Source organism: Scyliorhinus canicula, chromosome 3, assembly GCF_902713615.1.
Source record: "Scyliorhinus canicula chromosome 3, sScyCan1.1, whole genome shotgun sequence".
NCBI lineage: Eukaryota > Metazoa > Chordata > Chondrichthyes > Carcharhiniformes > Scyliorhinidae > Scyliorhinus > Scyliorhinus canicula.
In genome coordinates, this window is record NC_052148.1 from 273703746 (window position 1) to 273722780 (window position 19035).

Sequence of the window (19035 nt, forward strand, 5' to 3'; positions counted from 1 at the left end):
AACGGAAGGATATGGGAGTGGAGGGAACTTTGGTGTGAGCTCCGATCTGTGGGAACCACCGGTTTGTGCCGGGAAAGTTGGATGGAGGGTTTTCGGAGGTGGCAGAGAGCGGGGAATGAGAGGCTGGGGGATCTGTTTATTGATGGGAGCTTTCCTGGTTTGGCGGAGTTGGAGGAGGAGTTTGATTTGCCGGGTGGGAATGGGTTTCACTATCTTCAGGTGAGTGACTTTGTACGAAGGCAGGTCTCGACCTTTCCGCTTCTCCCGCTCCAGGGGATACAGCATAGGGTAGTTTCGAAAATGGGAGTAGGGGAAGAGAAGGTGTCAGAAATTTATAAAGAGTTGATGGAGTGGGAGGGGACCCAGATAGGGGAGGTAAAATGTAAGTGGGAAGATGAGCTGGGAGGGGAGGTAGAGGCGGGTCTGTGGGACGATGCTCTGAGCAGAGTCAACACGTCTTCAAGATGTGCCAGGCTCAGCCTGATGTGGCTCATCGGGCACACATGACGGTCGCCCGGATGAGCAGGTGTTTTGAAGGGGTGAAGGACAGGTGTGGGACGGGAGGGCTCGCAAACCACGTCCATATGTTTTGGGCTTAGGGATTTGCGGATGTCATGCCCACGGTATTAAAGACAAGGGTGGCACCGAGTTCAGAGAGGCCACCTTTAGAGTTTCGGAAAACCCGGGAGTCCAGGGAACGAGAGAGGCTGATGTTTTGGCCTTTGCCTCCTTAGTAGCCCGGAGACGGATCTTACTGGCGTGGAGGGACTCGGAGTTAGCGTCATGGCCGGGTTTCTCAGGCTGGAGGCAAGTTCGCCCTGAGAGGATTAACGTTAGCGTTTGTTCAGAGGTGGCAGCCGTTTATCGACACCTTCGGGGAAAATTAAACTGTTAGCCATTACAGTAAGGGGGGGGGGAGTTAGGGAATGAGGGGGGGGTGGGGGAAGATAATTTAGTTTAGGCGAGATCAACGAGTGGAGGAAGAGGGACTGGGGAACTGTGTGTATCAGCCATGTTGGCTGGGTATGGTTTTGGTGGTTGGGGGGAGGGGGGGGGGATTTACTGAGTTATGTTTACATTTGGAATTGTTGTTATAAAATTGTAAATGCTGTAATAAAATGTTTACAAAAGAAAAAATGGTTTATTATATAAACGAGAGCCCCCACATTGAGAGCAATGACCAGAATATTAGATGTGGTGATTTTGCTCCAAGTTCCACAGTCTGTCTCATTCTCTGCCCATTAATCTCTGTTATTGGACAATACTATCATTGTATTTGTGGGTTATTCCATTAAAACTGAACACACACACAGACATACGCACACACACACAAACACAAACACACGCACACACACACAAACACAGACACACGCACACACACACACAAACACACACACAGACACACGCACACAAACACACACAGACAGACACACACACACACGCACACACACACAGACAGACACACATACAGACACACATACACACAGACTCACACAGACAGACACACACACACACACAGACAGACACACACAGCCACACACACACACAGACACACAGACACACACAGACACACGCACACACACACAGACACACACAGCCACACACACACACACAGACAGACACACACACACACAGACAGACACACAGACACACACAGACACACGCACACACACAGACACACACAGACAGACACACACACACACACACACGACAGACACACAGACAGACACACATACAGATACACGCACAGACACACACACACACAGACAGACACACACAGCCACACACACACACAGACAGACACACAGACACACACAGACACACGCACACACACACAGACACACACAGCCACACACACACACAGACAGACACACACACACACAGACAGACACACAGACACACACAGACACACGCACACACACACACACACAGACACACACAGACACACACAGACACACACAGACAGACACACACACACACACACGACAGACACACAGACAGACACACATACAGATACACGCACAGACACACACACACACAGACAGACACACACACAGATACACACAGACATACGCACACACACACACACAGAGATATACGTACACACACACAAACACACACACAGACACAGATACACACACAGACATACGCACACACACACACAAACACACACACAGACACACACACAGCCACACACAGACACACACACAGCCACACACACGACAGACACACACACAGATACACATATAGACACACACACACAGACAGACACACACACACAACAGACACACAGACAGACACACGCACAGATACACACACAGACACACACACAGACAGACACACACGCACACACACACAGACAGACACACACAGACACACACAGACAGACACACACACACACACACGACAGACACACAGACAGACACACATACAGATACACGCACAGACACACACACACACAGACAGACACACACACAGATACACACAGACATACGCACACACACACACACAGAGATATACGTACACACACACAAACACACACACAGACACAGATACACACACAGACATACGCACACACACACACAAACACACACACAGACACACACACAGCCACACACAGACACACACACAGCCACACACACGACAGACACACACACAGATACACATATAGACACACACACACAGACAGACACACACACACAACAGACACACAGACAGACACACGCACAGATACACACACAGACACACACACAGACAGACACACACGCACACACACACAGACAGACACACACACAGACACACACAGACAGACACACACACAGATACACACACAGACACACACACACACACAGACAGACACACACACAGACACACACACAGATACACACAGACATACGCACACACACACACACACAGACATACGTACACACACACACAAACACACACACAGACACACACACAGCCACACACACGACAGACACACACACAGATACACACATAGACACACACACACAGACAGACACACGCACACACAGCCACACACACGACAGACACACACACAGATACACACATAGACACACACACACAGACAGACACACGCACACACAGCCACACACACGACAGACACACACACAGATACACACATAGACACACACACACAGACAGACACACGCACACACGCAACAGACACACAGACAGACACACACACAGATACACACACAGACACACACAGACAGACACACACACACACACGCAGACAGATACACACGCACACACAGACACACACAGACAGGCACACACACACACACGACAGACACACACACACAGATACACACACACACGCACACACACAGACACACACAGACAGACACACACAGATACACACACACAAACACACACACACAAAGGTCACAAAACAACAAGCAAAGAGGTGAAATAGATGTATCTTCATGGTTGCAACACAGCCTGTTTAGAAAGGAACCCAATCGTTCAGATATAGCAGTGTTTAATTCTACCCTGGCTGCACTGCAAACCAAGGGAGGTGATGGCAAAGCCAGGGTTGATACAATAGCAAAGAGTTTGCAAGTGAAACCAACATCCTCACACCAGGAATCTCAGGTTCCAGACAAGAATTTTGATCCTGTCGATCTTGTAGGAACAGTCATGATGTGGAGATGCCGGCGTTGGACTGGGGTGAGCACAGTTAGAAGTCTTACAACACCAGGTTAAAGTCCAACAGGTTTGTTTCAAACACGAGCTTTCGGAGCGCAGCTCCTTCCTCAGGTGAATGAAGAGGTAGGTTCCAGAAACATATATATAGACAAAGTCAAAGATGTACAATCAAGTGAGACCATTCCTGGTGTGTTTGTAGAGAATATTGCCAACTAACCTTACTGTCATACATCCCTATTGCCCTTATCTGGGGCATTATAGAGCATTGCCATACACCTCCCTTTAACTATATAAATTAAAACACTAGGAAACACCAAAATAGCTGGGGGTTTTAAGTCAAGTGAATGATCTGATCTGGACAAAACCCTCATATTGTGCACAGGATCTAAATCATTCGTAACTCATCTACAAAAGATTTATCAGGAGATCAGAGGTATGTCAGTACCGCAGCCTACATTCCCCTCAGAAAAAGTAGCTTTAACTGCCCCCCACATCCCCCACCCGGAGGATCAGAGCCTCAGGAGTTAGATCATAAACAGAGATTAATCAAGCTTGTATTCTCTGCAATACAGAAGGTGAATGGGTGATTTGATTGAATTTTTTCTAGGATTTTGAATGGAATTGACAGAGTAGACGGAGATAAACTTTCTGTGTGGGTGGAGGGCAGAGGACACGGAGAGGTGAGCTGATGGTCATAACCAGGCCATTCAGTGGAGGAGTTCGGAAACACAAAGGGGGTTAGAAGTGGAGAGCTCTCTCCCACACTAGGTTCCACCTCAATTAACAATTTGAAAGCTGTGATCAATCAAGTTTTGCTTTAAAGGTTATTCAGGGGAGATGGAGCCAGGATGGATAGAAACGTAGAAAATAGGAGCAGGAGGAGGCCATTTGGCCCTTCGAGCCTGCTCCCCCATTCATTATGATCATGGCTGATCATCCAACTCAATAGCCTCATCCCGCTTTCCCCCCATTTCCTTTGATCCCCTTCGCCCAAAGTGCTATACCTAACTTTTTTTTAAACGTATATGTTTTGGCCTCAACTACTTCCTGTGGTAATGAATTCCACAGACTCACCACTCTCTGGGTGAAGAAATGTCTCCTCATCCCTGTCCTAAATGGTCTACCCCGTATCCTTAGACTGTGACCCCTGGTTCTGGACACACCCACCATTGGGAACATCCTTCCTGCATCTACACTGGGCTAAATCGCTGGCTTTGAAAGCAGACCAAAGCAGGCCAGCAGCACGGTTCAATTCCCGTACCAGCCTCCCCGGACAGGCGCCGGAATGTGGTGACTAGGGGCTTTTCACAGTAACTTCTTTGAAGCCTATTCGTGACAATAAGCGATTTTCATTTCACCCTGTCCAGTCCTGTTAGAATTTTATAGGTTTTTATGAGATTCCCCCCTCATTCTTCTGAACTCCAGCGAGAACAATCCCAACCTAGTCAATCTCCCCTCATGCGTCAATCCTGCCATCCCAGGAATCAGTCTGGTAAACCTTTGCTGCCCTCCCTCCATAGCAAGAACATCCTTCCTCAGATAAGGACACCAAAACTGCACACAATACACCAGGAGTGGCCTCACCAAGTGTCGTGGAAATTATAATAAAGACAAATTCTTCGAGGTTCGATTTAAGGAAATTTACTTACACAAATATATTTGCGGAGAGAGAGTGTCCCGGCTGCAAAGCCAGTGCACCGCACTCTGAGATTCAATTGAAGGAAGCATATTTTTATAGTCTGAATTAACAGCTGGAAGTAAACAGCCATGTTTATAATAAATAGACCTTGGAAAGTACGTAAGATGAAATACGTAGTGCGTATGGTCTTGCCCTTGGCTAAAACCAACTTGAGTACACATTTTGTTATCTTTCAGAGGACAATGTGTTATCATATGGGCAGCACGGTAGCATAGTGGTTAGCACAATTGCTTCACAGCTCTAGGATCCCAGGTTCGATTCCCGGCTGGGTCACTGTCTGCGTGGAGCCTGTATGTTATCCCCGTGTCTGCGTGGGTTTCCTCCGGGTGCTCCGGTTTCCTCCCACAGTCCAAAGATGTGCAGGTTGGGTGGATTGGCCATGCTAAATTGCCCTTAGTGTCCAAAATTGCCCTTAGTGTTGGGTGGGGTTACTGGGTTATGGGGATAGGGTGGAGGTGTGGGCTTGGATAGGGTGCTCTTTCCAAGAGACGGTGCAGACTCGATGGGCCGAATGGCCTCCTTCTGCACTGTAACTTCTATGATAATAAGGCTGAGACCAAAATATTAAGCAGTATTTCATTTATGTTTCCTGACCTACTTATTTTCGTTCAAAAGCAGTGTTAAACTATATAGTCAAGCATTTCCCAGCATGCTTCTAAGTTGGCAACCCATTAATTTCCCTTCCACACTAAGGCCCTGTATAATTGCAGCAACACATACCTGCTCCTGTACTCGAATCTTCTGAAACATACCATGGGCGGGAATCTCTGCCGGCCGGATTCTCCGTTTTGCCGCAGCCCGGGGGTTTCCCGACGGCGTGGGGCTGCCCCACAATGGGAAACCCCACTGACCGACCGGTGTAATGGAGAATCCTGCCGGCGGGTCGGGGCAGAAATGGGGCGCGGCCGGGCGGAGAATACAGCCCCATATTTACAAAATGAGTAAATGATTTAAGATACAAAACGGCAGAACAGGCTCGAGGGGGTTAAATGACTTCCTCCAGTTCCCATGTTTTGTTTTAACGATCGATTTGTTCACCACACAATAATCCTCTCTCCCTTCCTCCCCATCCCCACCCCCACTGGTCGAGAACACGAATAAAAGAATGGTTCTTACTGTCAATTGGCAATTCTCGATCTGGAGCTTCATTTGTGACTGTGTCATTCCTGGATTCGTCTTTCAAAGATACAGTGGGCCCTAGTGATATGTAAAAATAATAAAACTTTCAAACATCGATAATCGTAAAGACTAGAAAATTCCAGCCCAATAAACTCAAGGTAATTCTCATTCAATTTTACTCCAATAGCAGAGAACTGCCTGTACTTCCACCAGTCAATACTAAAACATTCATAAATACAACCACAAGTCAATTAAAATGATCCCACAGGGATTTAAGTGTTCCTGACTGTTGCTCTATTTATTTATCTCAGTGAACCACAAGCCTTTCCCTTATATCGATCAAATGACCACACAACCAGTTAGTTCAAAAGATGGTTTATTTACATACACAAGAGTTATCTCAACATGCAAATACAATATCCACTACAATTTAAACTACATCTATCAGCTATAATAACTTAGACTTAACTTCAGGGTGACCGGCACTGTGCAAATGGATAGGGCCTTTATCCGGATTTCATTTGACTGGTTTGAAGAAAGTGGCTCTGTCTCTGCTGGGCTCATCCATCAGGTAGCGATTGTTGGTCTTGAATTTAGCTGGCTGTTCCTGCTGCAATTAGGTTGGCACAGGCCGGATCCAAGAGAGACAGAACACATGGCTGTGTCCTCTTTTATCCCTCTGGGATTTCGTGCTCTTTGGGGCGGTCCTTAACCTTGGACCCAATAGTCCAACAGGGATCCGATCACCGTCTTTGATTTCGGCCAATAAAGGAGCAGGTGCCTTGGTAGCTGGGCGGGTCCTTAGCGGTCATTGACCTTGGCTGTTGGGCTTTCCGAGTAAGCGGAGTGGCGCCGATCAGTCTGTGGCTGTACCGGTTGCTTGATTGGAATTCTATTGTCCTGGGGAAATGGGCCATTAAAATGTAAACGAGCGGGAGTTTCGGTCAGGTCTGGTTACCTGTGTTTTAGATACACATAGGCTCTGAATCTGTCTGAGTCCTGGGTTGGCCATAATTCCCATGGTCCTTTGCAGGTGGCCATCTTAGATATCTACATGACAATATATGTATCGCAAATAAAGAAGAATCATAAAATCATACAACGCAGGAAGCGATTTAACCTATTATAGACCTGAAAAAAATATTTTAGTATAACTTGGCCACTTTTACACTACTTTAAGATTATATTCACTAGAGTAAAGGTGTTATGTATTTAAGTAACGCATTCCTGTTGGTAAAGTGTCGCATGATCTGTAGTGACGTCAGCAGAGTGTCTGTGGGGACTTTAATCCTCCATCTTGTATTGTACCAGCGGCATCTCCTGAATAAACCTTGCATCGTGCCTGGAATAAATCCAGGTGTGCGGCACCTTTTCTCTTTGCAGCACATTGAGAACGTAACAAAAGAGAAAACTGGCGATGAGGATTGAGGAAGGAGAAAACTGTTGAGGCGCTGAAATTTTTGCCGAGAAAAGTGAAAACAGCGAAGAGAGGGGATGAGGAGATTATCGGGACCGGATTCAAATGTCGATCGAAGGAAAAGCTGTCGATGGAAACAGGTTTGGAAAGTAAACAACGCACAATAATAAGCAAACAGAACACAAAGTGGAAAAGCTTGCTTGCCGTTGGAAGTGGGTAGACCCTAAGCTACAGAGACCACACACACAGCAAAGTGAAACGGGCTGTGGGAATGGGAATTCAGACACCTTTCTGATTCGGGAGAAAGGGGTGTGGTCTAAGCAAATTGGCACTGCCAGACTGGAACCCAGGTAACACTGCCAGGGTCCAAGGCTGGCAGTGCCAAGGGGCACAGGTGGTACCAGCAGTGTCAGGGTGCCATCCTGCCAGGGGGCAACCACATGGGAGCCTCCGATCCCTCGGGAGAACCACCCCCCCCCCCCCCCCACAGGTGCCGCAGCATCTGGGCCTGTTTGTGGTGACCAGTACTGAATGGCGCTCATCTGAGGCAATGGTGTTAGATCCCAACACCTCGGGTAGTTGTTGTGGAGCTGTATGTTAGAGTGAGGCTAGCTACTCACTCTAATATGCAGATTTGCCGAATACTGATCCTGCCCACAATGGGCAGGATGCAGGTTGCGACATCTCGCAAGGCGTAGCGAGCCAGGTAGATCCCAGAAGAAGCCTCTCCTGACTCCTACCGGCTGTGTCGCTGCCCCGTTTGCCTGAATGTGGGTGCAATGCGGCCGGTAGATTGCACCCATCTACAATGAATTAATGAAATGCGAGAAGGGTATTTCTCACCAAGACCCCTTGTAATCGCAGAAAGGTTTGGTTAGCGCGAAGACGAAAGCATCTTACAATTTGTGGTGACCTTAAGAAGATTAGCAAAAGTTTGGTGCAACACTGGACGACACGCTTCGTGATAGGCTGGGGGGTGTGGGGGTTTGGGGGTTCAGTGTGGGGCAGGTGGGGGGGAGTGGGGGGGAGTGTGGGGTATGGGTGTGGTGTGGGGGGTGGTGTGGGGCGGGTGGGGGCGGAGTGGGGGGGAGTGTGGGGTATGGGTGTGGTGGTGGGGAGGGTGACACACATGCCACGGGGATCCGCAGCTCAGTGGGGGGGGGGTCTCACTTGCTCCCCTGATGCTGACCTCCGCCTGGGCGACTACCCTCTCTCTGGGCCCACTAACCGGGTCCAGAGCCCACCGCCCTGCTGCCCCGCTGCCCCGCCGCTCCCGCCGCCCCGCCTCCCCGCCTCCCCGCCTCCCCGCCTCCCCGCCTCCCCGCCGCCCCGCCTCCCCGCCTCCCCGCCTCCCCGCCTCCCCGCCGCCCCGCCTCCCCGCCTCCCCGCCTCCCCGCCTCCCCGCCTCCCCGCCGCCCCGCCTCCCCGCCACCCCGCCTCCCCGCCTCCCCGCCTCCCCGCCTCCCCGCCTCCCCGCCGCCCCGCCGCTCCGCCGCCCCGCTGCAGTGAGGGGCCACAGGTCCGGCGGTACCCATCTGGTCCTCTCTCTCTCCTGGCGGTTGTGCGCCACCTCCTCCTGGGCAGTGGTGAGGGGTGGAACAGAAAGAGCACAATATTAGGCAGTCGGACGCATGCAGCACAGGGGGCAGGCAGCTGGTGGCTTCCGTGGCCAGGGCACATGGCCATGGCAGCCGGTATGGGTGCTGGCATGTGATGCAGGGGGCGGAGTGCACACACTGCCGATGGGTGGGGGTCGGTTGCCCTCCAAGTCGGGGGTGGGGGTAGGGTAAGGTGTGTTTGGGGCAGGGATTGGTGCCAGGGGGCACAGTGCTGTTTGGGGCGGGGTGCCAGGGGCACAGTGCTGTTTGGGGCGTGGTGCCAGGGGGCACAGTGCTTTGGGGCGGGGGGCCAGGGGGCACAGTGCTGTTTGGGGCGGGGTGCCAGGGGGCACAGTGCTGTTTGGGGCGGGTTGGTGCCAGGGGGCACAGTGCTGTTTGGGGCGGGGTTGGTGCCAGGGGCACAGTGCTGTTTTGGGGCGGGGTGCAGGGGCACAGTGCTGTTTGGGGCAGGGGGGTGCCAGGGGGCACAGTGCTGTTTGGGGCGGGGTGCCAGGGGCACAGTGCTGTTTGGCGGGGTTGGTGCCAGGGGCACAGTGCTGTTTGGCGGGGTGCCAGGGGCACAGTGCTGTTTGGGGCGGGGTGGGAGGGGGAGTGCTGTTTGGGGGGGGGGGGGGGTGGGGGGGGTGCCAGGGGGCACAGTGCTGTTGGGGCGGGGTGCCAGGGGGCACAGTGCTGTTTGGGGCAGGGATGGGCCAGGGGCACAGTGCTGTTTGGGGCAGGGGTTGGTGCCAGGGGGCACAGTGCTGTTTGGGGCGGGATTGGTGCCAGGGGCACAGTGCTGTTTGGGTGGGAGTTGGTGCCAGAGGCACAGTGCTGTTTGGGGCGGGGTGCCAGGGGGCACAGTGCTGTTTGGGGCGGGGTGCCGGGGGCACAGTGCTGTTTGGGCCAGGGATGTGGTGCCAGGGGCACAGTGCTGTTTGGGGCGGGGGTTGGTGCCAGGGGCACAGTGCTGTTTGGGGCGGGGGTTGGTGCCGGGGCACAGTGCTGTTTGGGGCGGGGTGCCAGGGGGCACAGTGCTGTTTGGGCGGGGTGCCAGGGGGCACAGTGCTGTTTGGGGTGGGGTTGGTGCCAGGAGGCACAGTGCTGTTTGGGGCGGGGTTGGTGCCAGGGGGCACAGTGCTGTTTGGGGCGGGGGTTGGTGCCAAGGGCACAGTGCTGTTTGGGGCGGGGTGCCAGGGGGCACAGTGCTGTTTGGGGAGGGGTGCCAGGGGGCACAGTGCTGTTTGGGCCAGGGATTGGTGCCAGGGGGCACAGTGCTGTTTGGGGCGGGGTGCCAGGGGGCACAGTGCTGTTTGGGGCTGGGTGCCAGGGGGACAGTGCTGTTTGGGGCGGGGTTGGTGCCAGGGGGCACAGTGCTGTTTGGGGGGGATTGGTGCCAGGGGGCACAGTGCTGTTTGGGGCGGGGATTGGTGCCAGGGGCACAGTGCTGTTGGGGCGGGGATTGGTGCCAGGGGGCAGTGCTGTTTGGGCGGGGTGCCAGGGGCACAGTGCTGTTTGGGGCGGGGTTGGTGCCAGGGGCACAGTGCTGTTTGGGGCGGGGTGCCAGGGGGCCAGTGCTGTTTGGGGTGGGGATTGGTGCCAGGGGCACAGTGCTGTTTGGGGCGGGGTGCCAGGGGGCACAGTGCTGTTTGGGCAGGGATTGGTGCCAGGGGGCACAGTGCTGTTTGGGGCAGGGATTGGTGCCAGGGGCACAGTGCTGTTTGGGCAGGGGTGCCAGGGGCACAGTGCTGTTTGGGCAGGATTGGTGCCAGGGGCACAGTGCTGTTGGGGGCGGGGTGCCAGGGGGCACAGTGCTGTTTGGGGCGGGGTGGCCAGGGGGCACAGTGCTGTTTGGGAGGGATTGGTGCCAGGGGGCACAGTGCTGTTGGGGTGGGGATTGGTGCCAGGGGCACAGTGCTGTTTGGGCGGGGGCCAGGGGGCACAGTGCTGTTTGGGGCGGTGGTTGGGCCAGGGGCACAGTGCTGTTTGGGGCGGGTTGCCAGGGGGCACAGTGCTGTTTGGGGCAGGGATTGGTGCCAGGGGGCACAGTGCTGTTTGGGGGCGGGGTGCCAGGGGCACAGTGCTGTTTGGGGCAGGATTGGTGCCAGGGGGCACAGTGCTGCGACTCACCCTGGCCACCCTGAGGAGGATTTGCAGCTTTTAGCGCCACTGCAGTCCGAGCCCACATCGCTCACGTCCTCTGCCACCTGCGCCCAGGCCTAGTGTACGACAGCAGCTGGCAACCTCCTTCCCACCCCAGGGTATAGCCCACCTCTCCTCCATAGTGTTGAAGATAATCTGAAGCTGTGCGTCTGCGAACCTGGGTATTGCTCTCCGTGCTGTCATTCTGTTGGCTGGGATGAGCGTGTGTGGGTAATAGAGTGCTTATTACGCGCTTGCAGCTTGTTAGCCCTGCGAGTGTCAGTCCGCATTCCGCCAATCGGGCACCACGTTTCATCGGAATCACTCGAGTTCCACATGGCACCACTGCCAGGCCATTAACCATCGGTGGGTTGATCTGGGATCCGTGCCAATTTTGCTGTCGTAGATCTCCACCAATTCAGACCCAGTGTCAGCACTCAGCTTCTTCCGCAGAGAATTCCGCTGCTGATCTCGGAAAGGGAGGATCCCGCCCATTTTCCTTTCTCCAGCTCTCTTCTTGAACGCACCCCCGTTGCACAGCACTGATTAACACTGCAAAGACATGGGTCACATTCATAGACAGGGACTCATTCTCTACAAACAAGAGGACTATGTTCAAGCCTTGTGCCTTTTCTGAATTACCCGGGAGCTTGGGGAATCTCTCATTCCCCATTGTATTCTCCATGACAGCACCTTGCCCAATCGCAGTCAACCTGCCAACCAATCACCATCCCTTCTCTCCTGTAGTAGAATTACATAAGAACATAAGAACATAAGAACTAGGAGCAGGAGTAGGCCATCTGGCCCCTCGAGCCTGCTCCGCCATTCAATGAGATCATGGCTGATCTTTTGTGGACTCAGCTCCACTTTCCGGCCCGAACACCATAACCCTTAATCCCTTTATTCTTCAAAAAACTATCTATCTTTACCTTAAAAACATGTAATGAAGGAGCCTCAACTGCTTCACTGGGCAAGGAATTCCATAGATTCACAACCCTTTGGGTGAAGAAGTTCCTCCTAAACTCAGTTCTAAATCTACTTCCCTTATTTTGAGGCTATGCCCCCTAGTTCTGCTGTCACCCGCCAGTGGAAACAACCTGCCCGCATCTATCCTATCTATTCCCTTCATAATTTTAAATGTTTCTATAAGATCCCCCCTCATCCTTCTAAATTCCAACGAGTACAGTCCCAGTCTACTCAACCTCTCCTCATAATCCAACCCCTTCAGCTCTGGGATTAACCTAGTGAATCTCCTCTGCACACCCTCCAGCGCCAGTACGTCCTTTCTCAAGTAAGGAGACCAAAACTGAACACAATACTCCAGGTGTGGCCGCACTAAACACCTTATACAATTGCAACATAACCTCCCTAGTCTTAAACTCCATCCCTCTAGCAATGAAGGACAAAATTCCATTTGCCTTCTTAATCACCTGTTGCACTTGTAAACCAACCTTCTGTGACTCATGCACTAGCACACCCAAGTCTCTCTGAACAGCGGCATGCTTTAATATTTTATTCGTTTAAATAATAATCCCGTTTGCTGTATTCCTACCAAAATGGATAACCTCACATTTGTCAACATTGTATTCCATCAGCCAGACCCGAGCCCATTCACTTAACCTATCCAAATCCCTCTGCAGACTTCCAGTATCCTCTGCACTTTTCGCTTTACCACTCATCTTAGTGTCATCTGCAAACTTGGACACATTGCCCTTGGTCCCCAACTCCAAATCATCAATGTAAATTGTGAACAATTGTGGGCCCAACACGGATCCCTGAGGGACACCACTAGCTACTGATTGCCAACCAGAGAAACACCCATTTATCCCAACTCTTTGCTTTCTCTTAATTAACCAATCCTCTATCCATGCTACTACTTTACCCTTAATGCCATGCATCTTATCTTATGCAGCAACCTTTTGTGTGGCACCTTGTCAAAGGCTTTCTGGAAATCCAGATATACCACATCCATCGGCTCCCCGTTATCTACTGCACTGGTAATGTCCTCAAAAAATTCCACTAAATTAGTTAGGCACACCTGCCTTTTACGAACCCATGCTGCGTCTGCCCAATGGGACAATTTCTATCCAGATGCCTCGCAATTTCTTCCTTGATGATAGATTCCAGCATCTTCCCTATTACCGAAGTTAAACTCACTGGCCTATAATTTCCTGCTTTCTGCCTACCTCCTTTTTAAACAGTGGCGTCACGTTTGCTAATTTCCAATCCACCGGGACCACCCCAGAGTCTAGTGAATTTCGGTAAATTATCACTAGTGCATCTGCAATTTCCCTAGCCATCTCTTTTAGCACTCTGGGATGCATTCCATCAGGGCCAGGAGACTTGTCTACCTTTAGCCCCATTAGCTTGCCCATCACTCCCTCCTTAGTGATAACAATCGTCTCAAGGTCCTCACCTGTCATAGCCTCATTTCTATCAGTCACTGGCATGTTATTTGTGTCTTCCACTGTGAAGACCGACCCAAAAAACCTGTTCAGTTCCTCAGCCATTTCCTCATTTCCCATTATTAAAACTCCCTTCTCATCCTCTAAAGGACCAATATTTACCTTAGCCACTCTTTTTTGTCTTATATATTTGTAGAAACTTTTACTATCTCTGTTTTTATATTCTGAGCAAGTTTACTCTCATACTCTATCTTACTCTTCTTTATAGCTTTTTTTAGTAGCTTTCTGTTGCCCCCTAAAGATTTCCCAGTCCTCTAATCTCCCAGCAATCTTTGCCACTTTATATGCTTTTTTCCTTCAATTTGATACTCTCCCTTATTTCCTTAGATATCCACGGTCGATTTTCCCTCTTTCCTTCCGTCCTTCCTTTTTGTTGTTATAAACCTTTGCTGAGCACTGTGAAAAATCGCTTGGAAGGTTCTCCACTGTTCCTCAACTGTTCCACCATAAAGTCTTAGCTCCCAGTCTACCTTAGCTAGTTCTTCTCTCATCCCCTTGTAATCTCCTTTGTTTAAACACAAAACACTAGTATTTGATTTTACTTTCTCACCCTCCATCTGTATTTTAAATTCCACCATATTGTGATCGCTCCTTCCGAGAGGATCCCTAACTATGAGATCATGAATCAATCCTGTCTCATTACACAGGACAAGATCTAGGACCGCTTGTTCCCTCGTAGGTTCCATTACATACTGTTCTAGGAAACTATCGCGGATACATTCTATAAACTCCTCCTCACGGTTGCCTTGACTGACCTGGTTAAACCAATCGACATGTAGATTAAAATCCCCCATGATAACTGCTGTACCATTTCTACATGCATCAGTTATTTCTTTGTTTATTGCCTGCCCCACCATCTCGTTACTATTTGGTGGCCGATAGACTACTCCTATCAGTGACTTTTTCGCCTTACTATTCCTGATTTCCACCCAAATGGATTCAACCTTATCCTCCATAGCACCGATGTCATCCCTTACTATTGCCCGGATGTCATCCTTAAATAACAGAGCAACACCACCTCCCTTACCATCCACTCTGTCCTTCCGAATAGTTTGATACCCTCGGATATTTAACTCCCAGTCGTGACCATCCTTTAACCATGTTTCAGTAATGGCCACTAAATCATAGTCCTTCACGATGATTTGTGCCACCAACCCATTTACTTTATTCCAAATACTACGAGCATTCAGGTAAAGTACACTTATGTTGGTTTTTTTACCTCTGTTTTGAATCTTAACATCTCCAGTTTTATTCCTTTTGTTATTACTGGGCCTATTCACTGTGCTCCCCTCAGTCACTGTACCTTGTACTGTCGCCCTTATGGATTTCTGACTATGTCTTCTCTGCCTTGCACTTTTCCCCTTACTTCCTTTTGTTTCTGTCCCTGTTTTACTACCTTCCAACTTCCAGCATTGGTTCCCATCCCCCTGCCACATTAGTTTAAACCCTCCCCAACAGCTCTAGAAAACACCCCCCCTAGGACATCGGTTCCAGTCCTGCCCAAGTGCAGACCGTCCGGTTTGTACTGGTCCCACCTCCCCCAGAACCGGTCCAATGCCCCAGGAATTTGAATCCCTCCCTCTTGCACCATCTCTCGAGCCACGCATTCATCCTATCTATCCTGACATTCCTACTCTGACTAGCTCGTGGCACTGGTAGCAATCCTGAGATTATTACCTTTGAGGTCCTACTTTTTAGTTTAACCTCCTAACTCCCTGAATTCCGCTTGTAGGACCTCATCCCGTTTTTTACCTATATCGTTGGTGCCTATGTGCACCACGACAGCTGGCTGTTCACCCTCCCCCCCCCAGAATGTCCTGCAGCCGCTCCGAGACATCCTTGACCCTTGCACCAGGGAGGCAACATACCATCCTGGAGTCTCGATTGCGTCCACAGAACCGCCTGTCTATTCCCCATACGATTGAGTCCCCTATCACTATAGCCCTGCCATTTTTCTTCCTGCCCTGCTGTGCAGCAGAGCCAGCCACGGTGCCATGAACCTGGCTGCTGCTGCCTTCCCCTGGTGAGCCATCTCCCTCAACAGTATCCAAAGCGGTATATCTGTTTTGCAGGGAGATGACCGCAGGGGACACCTGCACTGCCTTCCTACTCTTGCTCTTTCTTTTGGTCACCCATTTTCTATCTCCCTCAGTAACCTTCACCTGCGGTGTGACCAACTCGCTAAACGTGCTATCCACGACCTCCTCAGCATCGCGGATGCTCCAAAGTGAGTCCATCCGCAGCTCCAGAGCCGTCAAGCGGTCTAACAAGAGCTGCAACTGAACACACTTCTTGCACGTGAAGGAGCCAGGGACAGTGGACGTGTCCCTGAGCTCCCACATCGCACACGAGGAGCATGACACGGGTCTGGGATCTCCTGCCATGTCTTAAACCCTTGGTAAACTTAAACAACTACAATTTCAAAATAAAAATAAGTAAATTAGACAATGAAAAGAAAAAGAGAGACTACTTACCAGTCACTTACCAGGGTTAAAAAGCACCTCCTCACACTCTGTACCGAATTACCTCACTGCACCAAATTACCAAATTTCAATCCTCCACTCTGTACGAGTCTCACTCCGGATGAGTCTCCTGGAAAGTGCTTTGATTTATCAAAAACTTGGCATTCTTGCTATTGTCTTGACGAGTGTAAGGTGAAAAACTTCAACAACATGTCTCTAATATTGGCAATATTCCAATTTGGCCATCCTGTGGATAAACCTTACCATCTGTGGATGCTTCCTTTGCAAAGTGTGTTGTGGAATCGGAATCTGTTCCCAGGTTTCCAGGCGGAGTTGAATTGGCAGCTGGCGGAATTCCTGGAGATTCTGGGTGTGAATCAATGTTTCCTCCTGTGGTACAGAATACATTAATCCTGACACTGGCTGCAATGTCTAAAGTACTTTGTGCTCAACTTAACGCTCAGGTTAAAAGTAAATTCTAATGAACAGGTAAATGATGGAAGTAGCTCATTGGATCTTCCTTACTGAGGGATCGCCACAGAAACAAAATGCTCCCCTTCGGAGAGGGTGCGGAGGAGATTTACCAGAATGGAGGCAGGGGTGAGGGACTTCAGTTAATGTGGAGAGACTGAGATGTTCTCCTGAAAGCTCTGGGGGGGGTGATAGAGGTGTTCAAAATGACAAATAGAATATATAAGGAGAAACAGTTTTCATTGGTCAGTAAGTGAGGGAAGCAGGTTGAAGAGAATTGAGAAAAGACGAGAAGGGTATTTTATTTTTCGACAGCGAGTTATTGTGATCGGGAATGCGCTGGCCGAGAGTGTGGAGGGAGCAGATTGATTAGGGAGGTTCAAAATGGATTTGGGAGACATACTTGTGGGGGAAAGCAGGCAGGATAATGGGAAAAGAGCAGCGGAGGTTGGACACACACACCATGGGCCAAATGGCCTCATTTTGCATTGTGAGACTCTGAGTAAATCTGATTGAGTTTCCAGCCAGACACCAGTAGATGGAGCACGATATACACAGGAGGTGATGAGGGGAGAATTGGGTTGTTCATGTTAATAATAAGGAAAAACATCACTTAAACGGAAGCAGTGGAGCGAACCTGGAGACACTGCTGAATATCTCAACAGCAGTGTAAAAATGCAGCAGTGTCAATGTACTCTGTCCTATCTCTCTTTTCACAACACATCTTTCTGTTACATTTGAACGGCTGTTAAATTGGGGTCAGCCCAGTATCACAGGGTAAATTTGAGCCTGTACTCAGAACGAGAGAGTCAATGCTACAAGCTTTTTTCTAACTTAAACTCCAAGGTTTGACAGTGAGGAAAGGAAGGCATTACTGAATGCATTGCTGGCCAAGCCCCTTGCGAGAGAAAGACACAGAAAGACAGATAGATAACGAGAGAGAGAGACAGAGAGATACAGACAGAGAATGACAGACAGACAGTGATCGAGACACAGAGAGACCGACAGAGAGAGGGACACAGACAAAGATAAAGAGATAGACAGATAGAGATAGATAGGCAGACAGAGAATAACAGGCAGTGAAAGAGAGACAGACAGACTGAGAAAGATGAATACTGCAAGAGAGAGAGAGACAGGCAGAGACAGGCAGAGACAGATGGAAAGACAAATGGAAAAAGAGAGATTTGCAATTCTGTCGGACCTTCGACCAATTCATGAGGTTCCAAAGTGCTTCACAGCCAATGAAGCATTTTTGAAGTGCAGTCACTGTTGTAATGTTGGGAATGTGGCAGCCAATTTACACACAGCAAGATCCCATAAACAACAACGTGATAATGACCGAGATATATTTTTTTGTGATATTGGCTGAGGTGTGAGACCCAGGGACAACAACTCCTTTTCTCCTTTGAAATTGTGTCTTGGAGCTTTTGAGGCCACTTGAGAGGAAAGAACTGGGCCTCGTGAATTGTGCATCTAATGCTCCAAGAAATATTTTTACATTTCTGAATTAAGGTTTTCCAACATTATTTCTTGGCCATCAATGTCCATTGAACCTTTTCGGGCAAATGGACTAAGAAGTTTCGATTTTGTTCGGTGAATGTTTATGTGTTTTGTATCCAACAATTCACCATTCACTAAAGTGGGGGCAGCAGTGTTTGTAGGCAATATTAAACTGCTAATTAAATACAAGGCCAATGGTGTCATTTGACAGATTTTACAGTTATTTGACAGTGTTAACAGTTATTTGACAGTCATTTGACAGTTCCTTGACAGCTTTGACAGTTCCTTGAGTGCTCTGGAATACCAATGAGTCTATGCACTTTTGCTGCTCAATCGTGTTTACTTCTAACAGTCCCAAGGGGTGCCTTACCTCTCCTAAAAGTGTCCTGGGACCCTACCCAGAGGAGTACCACACCTCTCCAAAGGGGTACTCTAGCTATCCAAATGAATCCACCAAGTTCAGACATCCTCTTACCTGGTGTAATCTGCA

General features: G+C 50.0%; 1 protein-coding gene across 4 annotated transcripts in view; it reads right to left on the reverse strand.

Annotated features, from left to right (window-relative positions):
* LOC119963563 overlaps positions 1-19035 on the reverse strand; it is a 56644-nt gene that overhangs the window by 17848 nt on the left and 19761 nt on the right. For all 4 annotated transcript variants that reach the window (XR_005460123.1, XM_038792869.1, XM_038792872.1 and 1 more), the window contains 2 exons: positions 16839-16964; positions 6488-6568 (listed from right to left, as the gene is read on the reverse strand). Coding sequence is in view for 3 of the 4 variants with exons in the window: in XM_038792869.1 (XP_038648797.1) it covers positions 6488-6568; positions 16839-16964 (207 nt within the window). In the remaining variant the exon portion in view is untranslated. The remainder of the gene's footprint in view (positions 1-6487; positions 6569-16838; positions 16965-19035) is intronic.